The 21,582-nt window shown below is 44.2% G+C and overlaps 1 protein-coding gene across 1 annotated transcript in view; it reads right to left on the reverse strand.

The window, feature by feature from the left end:
- The window catches only part of atp2b2 (ATPase plasma membrane Ca2+ transporting 2), a 245,556-nt gene that overhangs the window by 16,267 nt on the left and 207,707 nt on the right, over positions 1-21,582 (reverse strand). The window contains exons 17-20 of the mRNA XM_052474241.1: positions 16,886-17,077; positions 12,036-12,249; positions 11,431-11,642; positions 6,853-7,038 (exon numbers count right to left, since the gene is read on the reverse strand). Coding sequence (XP_052330201.1) covers positions 6,853-7,038; positions 11,431-11,642; positions 12,036-12,249; positions 16,886-17,077 — 804 coding nt within the window. The remainder of the gene's footprint in view (positions 1-6,852; positions 7,039-11,430; positions 11,643-12,035; positions 12,250-16,885; positions 17,078-21,582) is intronic.

Raw genomic sequence — 21,582 nt, forward strand, 5'->3', positions numbered from 1 at the left:
GAAATGTTCCAATGTGAGATACACATGTAGAGTGTAAGTCACATTTATAAACTGCACACAGAAATACAAATCATGCAAGTTGAAGACCTCTGGAGGTCGGAGGTCAGGAATGGTAGGAGGAAAAGTTTGTACTTCAGATCCATTGTAGGAGGTTGGAAGTGAGATGGACCATACAAGGATACAGGAAGTGATGGGTAGGACATCCACAGAGACTGTAAATGGATACATGTGGACATAGTTGGACATAAAGGAGGAATGCCCAGGTTTTTTGTGAAGGAGATACGAGGAGACAGTGGGGGGTGCTGGGAAAGGATCACAGTGAGTGTAGCAAAACAACACAATGAAAGCAGACCACAAGCTTCAACAGCCGACCAACCTAACCAGACAACGTGAAACATGACAACGTGAAACATGCAATAGGGACCACGCGGTGATGAACAGAACACAGGCACACACGGACACACGGCTGTACAACACGGCCAGAGGTCTGTTTCTCTGAGCTCAACTCCATGCACGTCTGAGCAAACAGTCAAGTATAAGCCCCAAAGTAGTGCTTGTTTTGTTCCTGTTGTTTTTTTATGATTTTTATTGGAGAAAAATAAACATAAAAGCATTATGTCATAGTACCATAACACACGTAAAATATCTTAATTACATAAATGGATTAAATTTCAAGTATATTTTTCTAAATTATTTTTTATTAATTATTAATTATTATTAATTCATTATCTGTATTTATTTGTATTTTTTATTTCTAAATTATTTTTGTAAATATGTTTTGCTTTTTAAAAAAATATTTATTTCACTTTCACTGGTTAATTAAATTAGCGGTTCTGAATTGAAATACATTCACCGGCACAGTTTATTAGGTTCACCACCCCGGTCACGAAAATGGATCACTTCTACAGTCAGGTGGTCGTGGCTCGTTATGTAAAGCTAACGGGCATCGGGACATTCAGTTACTGTATGATGGAACGTTAGATGATTGGTCGGTGTACGTCAGATCCAGTATCTAACAAACGTCCTTTCTCCTTCCTGGCCTTTTCACACACGAGCGTCTACGGAGCAGGGTGCGACAAACGATAAACATCCAGTCAGCCCTGTGGGCGATAAAACAGCTCAGATAAAACGTCAAGATTCCTGCTAACAGGTCGGACCACGAAACGGCACAGTCCAACGGTGGTGTGCAGAACGACATCTCGGAAAACACAACTCGTTGATCCCTGTTACTGATTGGCTATTTGCAGCAGACGACCACACCAGGGTTCCACTCCTATCAGCTAAGAACAGGAAGCTGCGGCTCCAGTGGGCAACGCCATCACCAACACTGGATAATGGAGGAGTGGAAAAACATTGCCTGGAACAAGACAGCGAGTTCAGTTTACTAGAGTGTCCTGGTCAGTCCTCCAGACCTCAACCCTATAGATCATAATGGGATGAGATGGAACGGGCTGTCAGCAGCATCAATGTACCACCGTCCAATCTGCTGCAGCCGTGTGATGTCATCGCGTCAGCATGGACTAACATCACTGTGAAACCTTTCCCGACACTTTGTAGAATACCCAGAAGAAATAAGGCTGTTCTGGAGGAAAAGGGGGGGGGGGGGTTCCAACCCGGTATTAGATGGGTGTACCTAATAAACTGGCCAGTGAGAGTAAACGCTTCATGACATCTACTACAATCCCTTTCGATTCAGATGTCTATTACGCTAACCAGAACTTTTAAGAGGAATGCTGTGCCACTGATGTTTAAAGAGTCAATTAGATGCGAGGGGAATTATTTTCCATGTTTAATGATAGAAGCATGAAACTCTTTAAACATTCTTGAAAAAAAAAAAGTATGTGTTTCTCAGCTGCTGTTTTTAGGGAATGGTTGTAGTTTCATCTACGTCTTACCAGACCAATATTGTCAGAACTAACATTTTTAGGATTGACTGAGTACTCTGGGGTACTCTTAATCTTCTTGATTTTTTGGGCTCAAAAGGAGGTAAAGTGGAGGGGGGGAAAAAAGCCCTGAAAACAGTCAAAGAAATCAGACCGTTCTCAATGAGCGATGAAAAAGGTGGCCACAGTCAGTCATATCAGCATAACGTACATAAACTCAGATCAAACCAAACAGCGTGAAGCCACGAGACGGGATGGGACCCTCTGAGGTACATAAAGACCAGAAAGAATGGGACACTAGCTACAGGCCCACCGAGTTACATAAAGATGACAGAACAGAGAAGACAGGACCATGAGAGCGATTGGACACAGGAAAGAGAGAGCGACTGGACACAGGAAAGATAGAGCGAGAGAGGCGATTCTCTGCCTCCTACTTCCATCTTGTCTTCTCAGCTGTAACGAGAAGAGAAAACCAGCATCCAGTTTCCCCCCTGTAAATAATGGATGATACCATTGGCTGAAACAGCACAGTAACAGATGATACCATTGGCTGAAACAGCACAGTAAGAAATTATACCATTGGCTTATACTTGAATGTTTACCCAGCCCGGTGAGTTTTTTTTTTTTTTTTTTTTTTCGTGGTTGAATTCATTTTAACATCAAAGTTTGTCAAACAATGGACGAAAACTCACAACCTGAAATTCACGACGTGGGCGGTAGCCTCATTCCACTCTTAGCACTCTGGGAAAACAAAGACATGTAACAATGAGACAATAACTCTCTTGGAGGGAGGAGTCACAAGGGATGAACAAAATGTCAAGTGTAAAAGAAAATGAAGAATAGAAAAAAAAGTAGAAACTGTCTTCAGAGATGCCACCCGTTAAACAATCAACCAGCTGTCATTTATCAACCAGTTAGCTAGAGATACCTGAAACCAAAACAGATCTGGCAACCTGAGAGATACCTTAAACCAAAACAGATCTGGCAACCTGAGAGATACCTTAAACCAAAACAGATCTGGCAACCTGAGAGATACCTTAAACCAAAACAGATCTGGCAACCTGAGAGATACCTTAAACCAAAACAGATCTGGCAACCTGAGAGATACCTTAAACCAAAACAGATCTGGCAACCTGAGAGATACCTTAAACCAAAACAGATCTGGCAACCTGACTAGTGGAGACTAATTACTAGTAATAACGATTTACTACAGAGATGTTAGAATAGATAATGTATTGATTAAACAGAAACCATTCAGAGTTCATCCAGTCTACATAACCTGACCAGAACCATTCAGAGTTCATCCAGTCTACATAACCCGACCAGAACCATTCAGAGTTCATCCAGTCTACATAACCTGACCAGAACCATTCAGAGTTCATCCAGTCTACATAACCTGACCAGAACCATTCAGAGTTCATCCAGTCTACATAACCTGACCAGAACCATTCAGAGTTCATCCAGTCTACATAACCTGACCAGAACCATCCAAAGTTCATCCAGTCTACATAACCTGACCAGAACCATTCAGAGTTCATCCAGTCTACATAACCTGACCAGAACCATTCAGAGTTCATCCAGTCTACATAACCTGACCAGAACCATTCAGAGTTCATCCAGTCTACATAACCTGACCAGAACCATTCAGAGTTCATCCAGTCTACATAACCTGACCAGAACCTTTCAGAGTTCATCCAGTCTACATAACCTGACCAGAACCATTCAGAGTTCATCCAGTCTACATAACCTGACCAGAACCATTCAGAGTTCATCCAGTCTACATAACCTGACCAGAACCATTCAGAGTTCATCCAGTCTACATAACCTGACCAGAACCATTCAGAGTTCATCCAGTCTACATAACCTGACCAGAACCATTCAGAGTTCATCCAGTCTACATAACCTGACCAGAACCATTCAGAGTTCATCCAGTCTACATAACCTGACCAGAACCATTCAGAGTTTGTCCCTTTTTGGTCCCGTGGTCAGAAAAAAAAGAGAAAAAAAAGACCCAAATTATATCTTGAGGTTGTAAAAATTTGGTAAGTTTCCCAAATCCTGATTGGAGGATTTCCCTTCTTATCCCCTCACAATTCAAGGAATCTTCCAACCAGGATTTCAGCCGAAACCTGGGAATTTGGGGATGAATTTGAGATGATAGTGATGGGATTTTTTAATATATATTTTTTAAAAGTTGAATACACTGATTGTACTGTAAGTCAGTCAGGAGAAAGAAAAGCCTCTCCTAACTAAATGACTCCACTGTAATGTACAACGTTACTGTAAAGGGATACTTCTAGGGTATTTGAGAGACTGGGTGACATCCCTGAAGTAACAGAAGCAGAGGACAGTGACTCACGCCCAGCGGGAGAGGTAGGAGAAAGGGCATTGGACAAGGACACGTGACTGGGACTAGAAACATTGGTTACATCCTGGTTCTGACTGGTGGTGGAGGACTGTCTCCGTAGCTGGCCCTGATAGGAGCTGCCGCTCTTGAACGTGTTCACCACATCGATCTGGAGGAGGAGAACACAAGACAGGCCAGACAGACAGACAGACAGACAGACAGACAGACAGACAGACAGACAGACAGACAGACAGGTCAGACAGACAGGTCAGACAGACAGGCCAGACAGACAGGTCAGACAGACAGACAGGTCAGACAGACAGGTCAGACAGACAGACAGGCCAGACAGACAGGTCAGACAGACAGACAGGTCAGACAGACAGACAGACAGGTCAGACAGACAGACAGACAGGTCAGACAGGTCAGACAGACAGGTCAGACAGACAGGTCAGACAGACAGACAGGCCAGACAGACAGGTCAGACAGACAGGTCAGACAGACAGACAGACAGGTCAGACAGACAGACAGGTCAGACAGACAGACAGACAGGTCAGACAGACAGACAGACAGGTCAGACAGACAGACAGGTCAGACAGACAGGTCAGACAGACAGACAGACAGACAGACAGACAGACAGACAGACAGACAGACAGACAGACAGACAGACAGACAGACAGGTCAGACAGGTCAGACAGGTCAGACAGACAGACAGGTCAGACAGGTTGACTGAGGCAGCACAGCCCTCCCAGGGAACCTGCCGCTCTGACAGGTAGTTTTAGTGTATCACAGTGACAATGGTACTGCCTCAGAGTAATGGGCTTTGATCAGATGAAACCGAGGTGATGCCAACGCAGTGTAGGGCCCCAATGTTTGACAGACAGGACATGGTAGTAGGACAGACGGACAGACTAGGCCATGACAAAGCCCATCCCCTGGTCTTAGCCATGGGGAACCTGTCTCTCTGACGTGATTGAGACCTCTTAAGTATCACAGTGATAACGGGACTGGCTCAGAGTAACGGGCGACAATCAGATTAACAGACATGCCATGGTAGTAGGATAGACATGACGGCTATAGACGGCTAGGCTGGGATAGGAGGATCACCCACCCTGAGAACATTGTGTTTCCGCTCCATAGGTACGTAAAGACCTTATCACAGTGGTCCTTCTGTAGCTCAGTTGGTAGAGCATGGCGCTTGTAACGCCAGGGTAGTGGGTTCGATTCCCGGGACCACCCATACGTAGAATGTATGCACACATGACTGTAAGTCGCTTTGGATAAAAGCGTCTGCTAAATGGCATATATTATTATTATTATACAGTGAAGGTACTGTCATGGAGTCGCGAGCAGATTGCTCCAAGGTGATGAAGGGTTTGGTTCAAACCCTCCAGACGTCAGTGTCTGGGAAGACAGTGTGCTGTTGTACTGGCGGAGCTTCAGCTGTGGTTCTACAGTAGGTTGCAACTCCGACCCTGTTCCTGGAGAGATACCCTCCTGTAGGTTTCAACTCCGACCCTGTTCCTGGAGAGATACCCTCCTGTAGGTTTTAACTCCAACCCTGTTCCTGCAGAGATACCCTCCTGTAGGTTTTAACTCCAACCCTGTTCCTAGAGAGCTACCCTCCTGTAGGTTTTAACTCCAACCCTGTTCCTGCAGAGATACCCTCCTGTAGGTTTTAACTCCAACCCTGTTCCTAGAGAGCTACCCTCCTGTAGGTTTTAACTCCAACCCTGTTCCTGGAGAGCTGTAGTTAAAACCTAAAGGAGGGTTTCTCTCCAGGAACCGGAACAAGATAAACATTTCAGTTCCTAATACTGATTCAAGAGATACTCCAATATTACTACTATAACACACATTTTAATGACGTTCAAGTAACTGCAAACTCACAGTGTAGTCGGTCCATGGAATTTCATGACAATAGTATTTTCTCAATGTATTCTGTGCATTTCATTTTACAGTGTTCTCGGTCTGTCCCCTCCCATAGCTGGTCATTGGTCTGTCCCCTCCCATAGCTGGTCATTGGTCTGTCCCCTCCCATAGCTGGTCATTGGTCTGTCCCCTCCCATAGCTGGTCATCGGTCTGTCCCCTCCCATAGCTGGTCATTGGTCTGTCCCCTCCCATAGCTGGTCATCGGTCTGTCCCCTCCCATAGCTGGTCATCGGTCTGTCCCCTCCCATAGCTGGTCATCGGTCTGTCCCCTCCCATAGCTGGTCATCGGTCTGTCCCCTCCCATAGCTGGTCATTGGTCTGTCCCCTCCCATAGCTGGTCATCGATCCCACCCCTCCCATAGCTGGTCATCGGTCTGTCCCCTCCCATAGCTGGTCATCGATCCCACCCCTCCCATAGCTGGTCATCGGTCTGTCCCCTCCCATAGCTGGTCATCGGTCTGTCCCCTCCCATAGCTGGTCATCGGTCTGTCCCCTCCCATAGCTGGTCATTTGTCTGTCCCCTCCCATAGCTGGTCATCGGTCTGTCCCCTCCCATAGCTGGTCATCGGTCTGTCCCCTCCCATAGCTGGTCATCGGTCTGTCCCCTCCCATAGCTGGTCATCGGTCTGACACCCCCCATGGTTTGTCATTGGTTTATCTTTGCCTCCCACAGCTTGTCATTGGTTCCTCACCTGAGTCTGAATGCGGTTGAGCCCCCTGAACCAGAGGACCTGACCGCGTCGCAGCTCTCTCTCCGCGTGGTCGATCTCCTCGTTGTCCTCATTCATGTCCTCGTCCCCAGGCATTTCGTTCTTCTTGGTCAGCTGACCCGCCCCTCGCAGGAACCGCAGCTTGCTGTTAGGGATAGTGGCGATCACCTGGGGGTGGGGGAGAAATGGAGGGGGTCACGGGAGGGGGAAACAAAGAGATAGCTGGGTACATGATTCTCTCCCAATGAGAGATTTGATTCTCCAGGTTATTTCAGAAGGAACTTATTAAAGAACTCAGTGATGTATGAATATATATATGTTTCTTTAATAAAAACATAATACCATTTGTAAGTTTTTGTTTTAAGAGTATGTAGAGGCATGTCAAGGTATGTTTAGAGGCATGTCAACGTATGTCAAGGTGCGTCTAGGTGTGTTTACCTGTCCCCAGACCAACTCTCCTAGACCCAGGAAGGTAAAGGTAGGTTTACCTGTCCCCAGACCAACTCTCCTAGACCCAGGAATGTAAAGGTGTGTTTACCTGTCCCCAGACCAACTCTCCTAGACCCAGGAAGGTAAAGGTGTGTTTACCTGTCCCCAGACCAACTCTCCTAGACCCAGGTATGTAAAGGTATGTTTACCTGTCCCCAGACCAACTCTCCTAGACCCAGGTATGTAAAGGTATGTTTACCTGTCCCCAGACCAACTCTCCTAGACCCAGGAATGTAAAGGTATGTTTACCTGTCCCCAGACCAACTCTCCTAGACCCAGAATGTAAATGTGTTTACCTGTCCCCAGACCAACTCTCCTAGACCCAGGTATGTAAAGGTATGTTTACCTGTCCCCAGACCAACTCTCCTAGACCCAGGAATGTAAAGGTGTGTTTACCTGTCCCCAGACCAACTCTCCTAGACCCAGGTTAGGTAAAGGAATGTTTACCTGTCCCCAGACCAACTCTCCTAGACCCAGGAATGTAAAGGTGTGTTTACCTGTCCCCAGACCAACTCTCCTAGACCCAGGAATGTAAAGGTGTGTTTACCTGTCCCCAGACCAACTCTCCTAGACCCAGGAATGTAAAGGTGTGTTTACCTGTCCCCAGACCAACTCTCCTAGACCCAGGAATGTAAAGGTGTGTTTACCTGTCCCCAGACCAACTCTCCTAGACCCAGGAATGTAAAGGTGTGTTTACCTGTCCCCAGACCAACTCTCCTAGACCCAGGAATGTAAAGGTGTGTTTACCTGTCCCCAGACCAACTCTCCTAGACCCAGGAATGTAAAGGTGTGTTTACCTGTCCCCAGACCAACTCTCCTAGACCCAGGAATGTAAAGGTGTGTTTACCTGTCCCCAGACCAACTCTCCTAGACCCAGGAAGGTAAAGGTATGTTTACCTGTCCCCAGACCAACTCTCCTAGACCCAGGAATGTAAAGGTGTGTTTACGTGTCCCCAGACCAACTCTCCTAGACCCAGGAATGTAAAGGTGTGTTTACTGTCCCCAGACCAACTCTCCTAGACCCAGGTATGTAAAGGTGTGTTTACGTGTCCCCAGACCAACTCTCCTAGACCCAGGAATGTAAAGGTGTGTTTACCTGTCCCCAGACCAACTCTCCTAGACCCAGGAATGTAAAGGTGTGTTTACGTGTCCCCAGACCAACTCTCCTAGACCCAGGAATGTAAAGGTGTGTTTACCTGTCCCCAGACCAACTCTCCTAGACCCAGGAATGTAAAGGTGTGTTTACCTGTCCCCAGACCAACTCTCCTAGACCCAGGAAGGTAAAGGTATGTTTACCTGTCCCCAGACCAACTCTCCTAGACCCAGGAAGGTAAAGGTATGTTTACCTGTCCCCAGACCAACTCTCCTAGACCCAGGAAGGTAAAGGTATGTTTACCTGTCCCCAGACCAACTCTCCTAGACCCAGGAATGTAAAGGTGTGTTTACCTGTCCCCAGACCAACTCTCCTAGACCCAGGTATGTAAAGGTATGTTTACCTGTCCCCAGACCAACTCTCCTAGACCCAGGTATGTAAAGGTGTGTTTACCTGTCCCCAGACCAACTCTCCTAGACCCAGGAATGTAAAGGTGTGTTTACCTGTCCCCAGACCAACTCTCCTAGACCCAGGAAGGTAAAGGTATGTTTACCTGTCCCCAGACCAACTCTCCTAGACCCAGGAATGTAAAGGTGTGTTTACCTGTCCCCAGACCAACTCTCCTAGACCCAGGAATGTAAAGGTGTGTTTACCTGTCCCCAGACCAACTCTCCTAGACCCAGGAATGTAAAGGTGTGTTTACCTGTCCCCAGACCAACTCTCCTAGACCCAGGAATGTAAAGGTGTGTTTACCTGTCCCCAGACCAACTCTCCTAGACCCAGGAATGTAAAGGTGTGTTTACCTGTCCCCAGACCAACTCTCCTAGACCCAGGTATGTAAAGGTATGTTTACCTGTCCCCAGACCAACTCTCCTAGACCCAGGAATGTAAAGGTGTGTTTACCTGTCCCCAGACCAACTCTCCTAGACCCAGGAATGTAAAGGTGTGTTTACCTGTCCCCAGACCAACTCTCCTAGACCCAGGTATGTAAAGGTGTGTTTACCTGTCCCCAGACCAACTCTCCTAGACCCAGGAATGTAAAGGTATGTTTACCTGTCCCCAGACCAACTCCTCCTAGACCCAGGAATGGCAAAGGTGTGTTTACCTGTCCCCAGACCAACTCTCCTAGACCCAGGAATGGCAAAGGTGTGTTTACCTGGTCCAAGACCAACTCTCCTAGACCCTGGATGGCAAAGGTACCTGGTTTACAAAGGTTCCTACCTGGATGGCAAACTCTCCTACCCAGGAATGGCAAAGGTTGTTTACCTGTCCCCAGACAAACTTCCTAGACCCAGGAATGTAATTGGTGTGTTTACCTGTCCCCAGACCAACTCTCCTAGACCCTGGATGGCAAAGGTTCCTACCTGATGGCACCTGTTCCTACCATGGCAAACTCCTACCTAGGCAAAGGTTCCTACCTGATGGCAAAGGTTCCTACCTGGATGGCAAAGGTTCCCCTGGATGGCAAAGGTTCCTAGACCCATGGAAGGTTCCTAAATGGCAAAGGTTCCTACCTGATGGCCCCATGACCAAGGTTCCTCCTGGATGGCAAAGGTACCTGGATGGCAAAGGTTCCTACCTGGATGGCAAAACTCTCCTAGAGGTTCCAGGAAGGTTCCTACCTGGATGGCAAAGGTTCCTACCTGTCCCCACCTGGACCAACTCTCCTATGGCCCAGGAAGGTAAAGGTTCCTACCTGGATTTACCTGTCCCCAGGCAAAGGTTCCTACCTGGATGGCAAAGGTTGCTACCATCCCCTACTTTTCCAAATCCAGATGGCAAAGGTTACTACCTGAACGGCTTCCTACCTGGACTGCACGATCACAACCTGTAAACTTATCAGATGGCAATCTGTTCCTACCTGAAACTGGCAAAGATTCCTACCTGGATTGGCAACAGGTTCCTACCTGAATTGGCAAAGGTTCCTACCTGGATTGGCAAAGGTTCCTACCTGGATGGCAAAGGTTCCTACCTGGATGGCAAAGGTTCCTACCTGGATTGGCGAAGCTTCCTACCTGGATTGGCAAAGCTTCCTACCTGGATTGGCAAAGGTTCCTACCTGGATTGGCGAAGGCTCCTACCTGGAATGGCAAAGGATGCTACCTGGATGGCGAAGCTTCCTACCTGGAATGGCAAATGTTCCTATCTGGATGGCAAAGGTTCCTACCTGGATGGCAAATGTTCCTATCTGGATGGCAAAGGTTCCTACCTGGATGGCAAAGGTTCCTACCTGGATGGCAAAGGTTCCTACCTGGATGGCAAAGGTTCCTACCTGGATGGCAAAGGTTCCTACCTGGATGGCGAAGCTTCCTACCTGGATGGCAAAGGTTCCTACCTGGATGGCAAAGGTTCCTACCTGGATGGCAAAGGTTCCTACCTGGATGGCAAAGGTTCCTACCTGGATGGCAAAGGTTCCTACCTGGATTGGCGAAGCTTCCTACCTGGATGGCAAAGGTTCCTACCTGGATGGCAAAGGTTCCTACCTGGATGGCAAAGGTTCCTACCTGGATTGGCGAAGCTTCCTACCTGGATTGGCAAAGCTTCCTACCTGGATTGGCAAAGGTTCCTACCTGGATGGCAAAGGTCCCTACCTGGATGGCAAAGGCTTCCTACCTTCCTACCTGGATGGCAAAGGTTCCTACCTGGATGGCAAAGGTTCCTACCTGGATGGCAAAGGTTCCTACCTGGATGGCAAATGTTCCTATCTGGATGGCAAAGGTTCCTACCTGGATGGCAAAGGTTCCTACCTGGATGGCAAAGGTTCCGACCTGGATGGCAAAGGTTCCTAACTGGATGGCAAAGGTTCCTAACTGGATGGCAAAGGTTCCTACCTGGATGGCAAAGGTTCCTACCTGGATGGCAAAGGTTCCTATCTGGATGGCAAATGTTCCTACCTGGATGGCAAAGGTCCCTATCTGGATTGCAAAGGTTCCTACCTGGATGGCAAAGGTTCCTACCTGGATGGCAAATGTTCCTACCTGGATGGCGAATGTTCCAAAGACGATGGAACAGAAGATGGGGTTCCTGAAGATTCCGTCGAAGACGTTCCTCTCTCCGTGGATCTTCCTGGCGTTGATCTCGTTGAAAAGCTGCATGAGGACGAAGGTGTTGAAAATGATGGTGTAGTGTTCTGACGGAGGGGAGTGGAGTGGAGCGTGACGACCGCTGTCTATGTCAAATATCTGCTCACCTGAGAGAGAGAGAGAGAGATATCGTCTTGTTGACGTCAAAGAACTCACCTATCACTCCCATTGATTTGGAGCTGGAGGTGGCTAAAGTTCTGATGTTTGTCTGTTTAAAGAAACATGAACCACGTATTACAGTTTCTCATGACTCATAGACCAGTTTTACAGAGAGGAACCATCTAACATCAACTTGTCAAATCCTGAACTTCCCCCTTTAATAAAACCAAGATGTTATAACCACAACAATGCTAGCCAGGAAGACAGTACACTTTAATGACGTACCAACTGTGGCCAAGGGATGGTCTAGCAGTCTTGAGACGCTATTTCAGCTATCTTTCCACTCTTTATCCAATGAACAACAAATAGGAGAGGACTTTAAAAAGAAATAATCCCTTTACCGACGAACAGCAGGGAGAAGATGATGACCAGCTGATAGATGCCGTGTCCCAGGATGTTCTTGGTCATGGTGCTGGAGATCAGCGGTTTGTTGCGTCCGTACGGCTTCCTCATCAGCAGGGCCTCGGTGGGGGGCTCCGTCGCCAGGGCCAGGGACGCAAAGGTGTCCATTATCAAGTTCACCCACAGCATCTGGACCGCCTTCAGGGGAGAATCCTACAGGGAACATACAGGGTGGTTAACATTAGAGACTACAGATGAAACAACTGGACTGTCATCAGGGGAGAATCCTACAGGGAACATACAGGGTGGTTAACATTAGAGACTACAGATGAAACAACTGGACTGTCATCACACAGGGTGGTTAACATTAGGGAGAATCCTACAGGGAACATACAGGGTGGTTAACATTAGAGACTACAGATGAAACAACTGGACTGTCATCAGGGAGAATCCTACAGGGAACATACAGGGTGGTTAACATTAGAGACTACAGATGAAACAACTGGACTGTCATCAGGGTGGGAGAATCCTGTACAGGGAACATACAGGGTGGTTAACATTAGAGACTACAGATGAAACAACTGGACTGTCATCAGGGGAGAATCCTACAGGGACAGGGTGGTTAACATTAGAGAACAGATGAAACAACTGGACAGGGTGGTTAACATTAGAGACTACAGATGAAACAACTGGACTGTCATCAGGGGAGAATCCTACAGGGAACATACAGGGTGGTTAACATTAGAGACTACAGATGAAACAACTGGACTGTCATCAGGGGAGAATCCTACAGGGAACACGCAGGGTGGTTAACATTAGAGACTACAGATGAAACAACTGGACTGTCATCAGGGGAGAATCCTACAGGGAACATACAGGGTGGTTAACATTAGAGACTACAGATGAAACAACTGGACTGTCATCAGGGAGAATCCTACAGGGAACATACAGGGTGGTTAACATTAGAGACTACAGATGAAACAACTGGACTGTCATCAGGGGAGAATCCTACAGGGAACATACAGGGTGGTTAACATTAGAGACTACAGATGAAACAACTGGACTGTCATCAGGGGAGAATCCTACAGGGAACATACAGGGTGGTTAACATTAGAGACTACAGATGAAACAACTGGACTGTCATCAGACTACAGATGAAACAACTGGACTGTCATCAGGGAGAATCCTACAGGGAACATACAGGGTGGTTAACATTAGAGACTACAGATGAAACAACTGGACTGTCATCAGGGAGAATCCTACAGGGAACATACAGGGTGGTTAACATTAGAGACTACAGATGAAACAACTGGACTGTCATCAGGGTGGTTAACATTAGGGAGAAACAACCTACAGGGAACATACAGGGTGGTTAACATTAGAGACTACAGATGAAACAACTGGACTGTCATCAGGGGAGAATCCTACAGGGAACACGCAGGGTGGTTAACATTAGAGACTACAGATGAAACAACTGGACTGTCATCAGGGAGAATCCTACAGGGAACATACAGGGTGGTTAACATTAGAGACTACAGATGAAACAACTGGACTGTCATCAGGGAGAATCCTACAGGGAACACACAGGGTGGTTAACATTAGAGACTACAGATGAAACAACTGGACTGGGGAGAATCCTCAGGGAACATACAGGGTGGTTAACATTTACAGATGAAACAACCTGTCTCAGGGGAGTTCCTGGAACAGAGGTGGTTAACATTAGATACAGATGAAACAACTGGGCTGTATCAGGGAGAATACAGGGAACACACAGGGTTCTTAAAGGCTGGGGGAACTATCACTTTAAATTCAACCCTGTTCCTGGAGAGAGCTATATATATATATATATATATATATATATATATATATATATATCTATATATATATACTGACTACACATACTATCTACATATACTATTTACATCTACTAACTATATATACTATCTACATCTACTATCTACATCTACTAACTATATATACTAACTACATCTACTATCTACATCTACTAACTATATATACTAACTATATATACTAACTACATGTACTATCTACATCTACATCTACTAACTATATATACTATCTACATCTACTATCTACATCTACTAACTACATCTACTATCTATATATACTAACTATATATACTAACTACATGTACTAACCATATATACTATCTACATCTACTAACCATATATACTATCTACATCTACTAACCATATATACTAACTACATCTACTAACTATATATACTAACTACATCTACTAACTATATATACTAACTACATATACTAACTATATATACTATCTACTAACTATATATACTAACTATATATACTAACTACATATACTAACTATATATACTAACTACATATACTAACTATATATACTAACTACATATACTAACTATATATACTAACTACATATACTATCTACATCTACTAACCATATATACTAACTACATATACTAACTATATATACTATCTACTAACTATATATACTAACTATATATACTAACTACATATACTAACTACATATACATCTACTAACTATATATACTAACTACATATACATCTACTAACTATATATACTAACTACATCTACTAACTACATCTACTAACTATATATACTAACTACATATACTATCTACATCTACTAACCATATATACTAACTACATATACTAACTATATATACTATCTACTAACTATATATACTAACTATATATACTAACTACATATACTAACTATATATACTAACTACATATACTATCTACATCTACTAACCATATATACTAACTACATATACTAACTATATTTACTAACTATATATACTAACTATATTTACTAACTATATATACTAACTATATATACTAACTACATATACTAACTATATATACTATCTACTAACTATATATACTAACTATATATACTAACTACATATACTAACTACATATACATCTACTAACTATATATACTAACTATATATACTAACTATATATACTAACTACATATACTATCTACATCTACATATACTAACTATATATACTAACTATATATACTAACTACATGTACTATCTACATCTACTAACTATATATACTAACTACATATACTAACTACATATACATCTACTAACTATATATACTAACTATATATACTAACTATATATACTAACTACATGTACTATCTACATCTACTAACTATATATACTAACTACATATACTATCTACATATACTAACTATATATACTAACTAAATATACTAACTACATCTACTAACTATATATACTAACTATATATACTAACTACATCTATATCTACTAACTACATCTACTAACTATATATACTAACTACATATACTATCTACATCTACGAACTACAGGTTAGTGTCTAGACCCTCAGTGGAGTGTCCTACAGGACACTAACTACATCTATATCTACTAACTATATATACTAACTACAGGTTAGTGTCTAGACCCTCAGTGGAGTGTCCTACAGGACACTAACTACATCTATATCTACTAACTATATATACTAACTACAGGTTAGTGTCTACAGACCTACAGTGGAGTAACTACAGGACACTAACTACATCTATATCTACTAACTATATATACTAACTACAGGTTAGTGTCTAGACCCTCAGTGGAGTGTCCTACAGGACACTAACTACATCTATATCTACTAACTATATATACTAACTACAGGTTAGTGTCTAGACCCTCAGTGGAGTGTCCTACAGGACACTAACTACATCTATATCTACTAACTATATATACTAACTACAGGTTAGTGTCTAGACCCTCAGTGGAGTGTCCTACAGGACACTAACTACATCTATATCTACTAACTATATATACTAACTACAGGTTAGTGTCTAGACCCTCAGTGGAGTGTCCTACAGGACACTAACTACATCTATATCTACTAACTATATATACTAACTACAGGTTAGTGTCTAGACCCTCAGTGGAGTGTCCTACAGGAACACACATGGTTAATGGCAGCCATAGTTACAGTGATCCCCACCAATGGACTGGCCTCTGAACAATTGTGTCTCTCCAGGGGAACAAGGCAGAGCTGTCACCTCTCAACCTCACTGCTGATACTGGCCCTAAATCCCCTAGCCATCGCAATAACAGACGCAGATACATTTACAGCAATAGCAAATGAGATAGGTAAGATATCAGTGAGGTTGAAACTCACACCAGGATACATGTTTGACACACCGATTATTCTTTATAACTTTATTTAACTAGGCAAGTCAGTTAAGAACAAATTCTTATTTACAATGACAGCCTAGGAACAGTGGGTTAACTGCCTTGTTCAGGGGCAGAACGACAGAGTTTTACCTTGTCAGCTCAGGGGATTCGATCTTGCAACCTTTCAAGTCCAAAGTCCAATGCTCTAACCACTAGGCTACCCTGCTGTTACCTGTGTGTGTGTGTGTGTGTGTGTGTGTGTTACCTGTGTGTGTGTGTGTGTGTGTGTGTGTGTGTGTGTGTGTGTGTGTGTGTGTGTGTGTGTGTGTGTGTGTGTGTGTGTGTGTGTGTGTGTGTGTGTGTGTGTGTGTGTGTGTGTGTTACCTGTGTGTGTGTGTGTGTGTTACCTGTGTGTGTGTGTGTGTGTGTGTGTGTGTGTGTGTGTGTGTGTGTGTGTGTGTGTGTGTGTGTGTGTGTGTGTGTGTGTGTGTGTGTGTGTGTGTGTGTGTGTTACCTGTGTGATGCAGGCCCCAGTGAAGGCCACTATGACAGCCACCACGTTGACAGTCAGCTGTGTGTTTGTTACCTGTGTGTGTGTGTGTGTGTGTTTGTTACCTGTGTGTGTGTGTTTGTTACCTGTGTGTGTGTGTTTGTTACCTGTGTGATGCAGGCCCCAGTGAAGGCCACTATGACAGCCACCACGTTGACAGTCAGCTGGAACTGGAGGAACTTGGAGATGCTGTCGTAGACGTTCCTCCCCCACATCACAGCCTTCACTATGCTACTGAAGTTATCGTCCGTTAATATGATGTCAGACGCTTCCTTGGCCACGTCTGTACCGGCTATACCCTGCAGAGAGAGAAGAGGTATGGTTTAATACTGGCTGAACCCTGCAGAGAGAGAAGAGGTATGGTTTAATACTGGCTGAACCCTGCAGAGAGAGAAGAGGTATGGTTTAATACTGGCTGAACCCTGCAGAGAGAGAAGAGGTATGGTTTAATACTGGCTGAACCCTGCAGAGAGAGAAGAGGTATGGTTTAATACTGGCTGAACCCTGCAGAGAGAGAAGAGGTATGGTTTAATACTGGCTGAACCCTGCAGAGAGAGAAGAGGTATGGTTTAATACTGGCTGAACCCTGCAGAGAGAAGAGGTATGGTTTAATACTGGCTGAACCCTGCAGAGAGAAGAGGTATGGTTTAATACTGGCTGAACCCTGCAGAGAGAAGAGGTATGGTTTAATACTGGCTGAACCCTGCAGAGAGAGAAGAGGTATGGTTTAATACTGGCTGAACCCTGCAGAGAGAAGAGGTATGGTTTAATACTGGCTGAACCCTGCAGAGAGAAGAGGTATGGTTTAATACTGGCTGAACCCTGCAGAGAGAAGAGGTATGGTTTAATACTGGCTGAACCCTGCAGAGAGAAGAGGTCTGGTTTAATACTGGCTGAACCCTGCAGAGAGAAGAGGTCTGGTTTAATACTGGCTGAACCTTGCAGAGAGAAGAGGTCTGGTTTAATACTGGCTGAACCCTGCAGAGAGAAGAGGTCTGGTTTAATACTGGCTGACCCCTGCAGAGAGAAGAGGTCTGGTTTAATACCGCTGACCCCTGAAGAGGTCCCTGCAGAGAGAAGAGGTCTGGTTTAATACCTGGCTGAACCCTGCAGAGAGAAGAGGTCTGGTTTAATACTGGCTGAACCCCAGAGCAGAGAGAAGAATGGTTTAATACTGGCTGAACCCTGCAGAGAGAAGAGGTATGGTTTAATACCTGCTGAACCCTGCAGAGAATAGAGTATGGTTTAATACCGGCTGAACCCTGCAGAGAGAATAGACGTATTGTTTAATACCGGCTGAACCCTGCAGAGAAGAAGAGGTATGGTTTAATACTGGCTGAACCCCCTGCTGAACCCTGCAGAGAGAGAAGAGGTCTGGTTTAATACCGGCTGAACCCTGCAGAGAGAGAAGAGGTCTGGTTTAATACCGGCTGAACCCTGCAGAGAGGAGAGGTATGGTTTAATACTGGCTGAACCCTGCAGAGAGAGGAGAGGTATGGTTTAATACTGGCTGAACCCTGCAGAGAGAGAAGAGGTCTGGTTTAATACCGGCTGAACCCTGCAGAGAGGAGAGGTATGGTTTAATACTGGCTGAACCCTGCAGAGAGAGAAGAGGTCTGGTTTAATACCGGCTGAACCCTGCAGAGAGGAGAGGTATGGTTTAATACTGGCTGAACCCTGCAGAGAGAGAAGAGGTCTGGTTTAATACCGGCTGAACCCTGCAGAGAGAGAAGAGGTATGGTTTAATACTGGCTGAACCCTGCAGAGAGAGAAGAGGTATGGTTTAATACTGGCTGAACCCTGCAGAGAGAGAAGAGGTATGGTTTAATACCGGCTGAACCCTGCAGAGAGAGAAGAGGTCTGGTTTAATACTGGCTGAACCCTGCAGAGAGAGAAGAGGTATGGTTTAATACCGGCTGAACCCTGCAGAGAGAGAAGAGGTCTGGTTTAATACTGTCTGAACCCTGCAGAGAGAGAAGAGGTATGGTTTAATACTGGCTGAACCCTGCAGAGAGAGAAGAGGTATGGTTTAATACTGTCTGAACCCTGCAGAGAGAGAAGAGGTATGGTTTAATACTGTCTGAACCCTGCAGAGAATAGACGTATGGTTTAATACCGGCTGAACCCTGCAGAGAATAGACGTATGGTTTAATAGATGTGCTTCTGGTTAAATGTAATGTAAATGTTAACATTTTTTATATATTTGTATTTTTGACATGTAGTAGAATCTATTTATTTTGTGCTTCCATGTAGAAAACGAACACTTTGTAGATGCAAAGCAATCATTTCTTAAAAGAAATGACGTTGAAGTGCTATTACCTCATCCCATTTCTCATGTTAAATCTCTCACCTCGTATCATTTGAACTTTTTACTGCAGTAGGCTAAATCAGGGTCACACAGAGTGTTTCTTAGTAGTCTTAAACAAATCTACTTTGAAACAAAAAGTCTAAACCTCACACACATGGTTATGGGCTTTAAAAAAAGAAGAACCCGCACCATATCAACTGAGAGACAACCCTGGCGTTGCAGATTGTGTGTATGTACCACCACATCTCACCACTAAGAGGCGCTCTCGTTCCACTGTAGCTACAGCAGTGCTGGTGTGTGTTCTGTGCGTAGTCGTGAGGTTGCTGCTTGGTGAATACCAGGAGATTTCAAGGTTTCTAACGATGGATCCACTCCACAGTCGTAGTAGTTGTAGCTAGCTGTAATGCTACAGCTGTTATAGTAGTTATAGCTAACTGTAATGCTACAGCTGTTATAGTAGTTGTAGCTAGCTGTAATGCTACAACTGTTATAGTAGTTGTAGCTAGCTGTAATGCTACAGCTGTTATAGTAGTTGTAGCTAGCTGTAATGCTACAGCAGTCATAGCATTTGTAGCTCGTTTTAATGCTACAGCTGTTATAGTAGTTGTAGCTAGCTTTAATGCTACAGCTGTTATAGTAGTTATAGCTAACTGTAATGCTACAGCAGTCATAGTAGTTGTAGCTAGCTGTAATGCTACAGCTGTTATAGTAGTTGTAGCTAGCTGTAATGCTACAGCTGTTATAGTAGTTGTAGCTAACTGTAATGCTACAGCAGTCATAGTAGTTGTAGCTAGCTGTAATGCTACAGCTGTTATAGTAGTTGTAGCTAGCTGTAATGCTACAGCTGTTATAGTAGTTGTAGCTAACTGTAATGCTACAGCAGTCATAGTAGTTGTAGCTAGCTGTAATGCTACAGCTGTTATAGTAGTTGTAGCTAGCTGTAATGCTACAGCTGTTATAGTAGTTATAGCTAACTGTAATGCTACAGCTGTTATAGTAGTTGTAGCTAGCTGTAATGCTACAGCAGTCATAGCATTTGTAGCTCGTTTTAATGCTACAGCTGTTATAGTAGTTGTAGCTAGCTTTAATGCTACAGCTGTTATAGTAGTTATAGCTAACTGTAATGCTACAGCAGTCATAGTAGTTGTAGCTAGCTGTAATGCTACAGCTGTTATAGTAGTTGTAGCTAGCTGTAATGCTTCAGCAGTCATAGTAGTTGTAGCTAGCTGTAATGCTACAGCTGTTATAGTAGTTGTAGCTAACTGTAATGCTACAGCAGTCATAGTAGTTGTAGCTAGCTGTAATGCTACAGCTGTTATAGTAGTTGTAGCTAGCTGTAATGCTACAGCTGTTATAGTAGTTGTAGCTAACTGTAATGCTACAGCTGTTATAGTAGTTGTAGCTAGATGTAATGATACAGCAGTCATAGAAGTTGTAGCGGGCTGTAATGCTACAGCAGTCATAGAAGTTGTAGCGGGCTGTAATGCTACAGCTGTTATAGCAGGTGGGTTATTGAGAACACATTATTTGCATCCAAAATGGCACCTTACTGCCTGCAAAGTGTACTAATTAAAGTTTGACCAGAGCCCTATGGACCTCCCTGGTCTAAAGTAGTGCACTATATAGGGGATAGGGCCCTGGTCTAAAGTAGTGCACTATATAGGGAATAGGGTCCTGGTCTAAAGTAGTGCACTATATAGGGAATAGGGTGCCATTTGGAACGCAAGCATTCTCTTTTACAATAACAACCTGGCCTATCGTATGCCAACAGCTGACCTACAGTATGAAGTCAAAATACATTGGGCTTTGGGGAACAATATGTGCACTTTGTAGGCAATAAGGGGCCATTTTGGATGCAGCTAATGTGTCCTCAATAACCCACCTGGTTCAATTAAGGTAATAAATACATATTGTAGGAAATGTTTGATCTAGAAAGAACAGAAATGCTAGCTGTGACATGTAGCATTATAGCTAGCTACAACTACTATAACAGCTGCAGCATTACAGCTAGCTACAACTACTATAACAGCTGTAGCATTATAGCGAGCTACAACTACTATGACAGCTGTAGCATTATAGCTAGCTACATCTACTATAACAGCTGTAGCATTACAGCTAGCTACAACTACTATAACAGCTGTAGCATTAAAACTAGCTCCAACTACTATAACAGCTGTAGCATTATAGCTAGCTACAACTACTATAACAGCTGTAGCATTAAAACTAGCTACAACTACTATAACAGCTGTAGCATTATAGCTAGCTACAACTACTATAACAGCTGTAGCATTATAGCTAGCTACAACTACTATAACAGCTGTAGCATTATAGCTAGCTGTCCATTCCGATGGGCACGGGTGTAATATATTAAAGTGAGAGTATTCAAATTGGCATTCGGAGTACAGGCACTATTAGCGAGCCTATAACATGGTGTGGTGTGGTGTGGTGAGGTATGGTGTGGTGTGGTGAGGTATGTTGTGGTGAGGTATGGTGTGG

The sequence above is a fragment of the Oncorhynchus keta genome, chromosome 21, assembly GCF_023373465.1.
Source record: "Oncorhynchus keta strain PuntledgeMale-10-30-2019 chromosome 21, Oket_V2, whole genome shotgun sequence".
Lineage (NCBI taxonomy): Eukaryota > Metazoa > Chordata > Actinopteri > Salmoniformes > Salmonidae > Oncorhynchus > Oncorhynchus keta.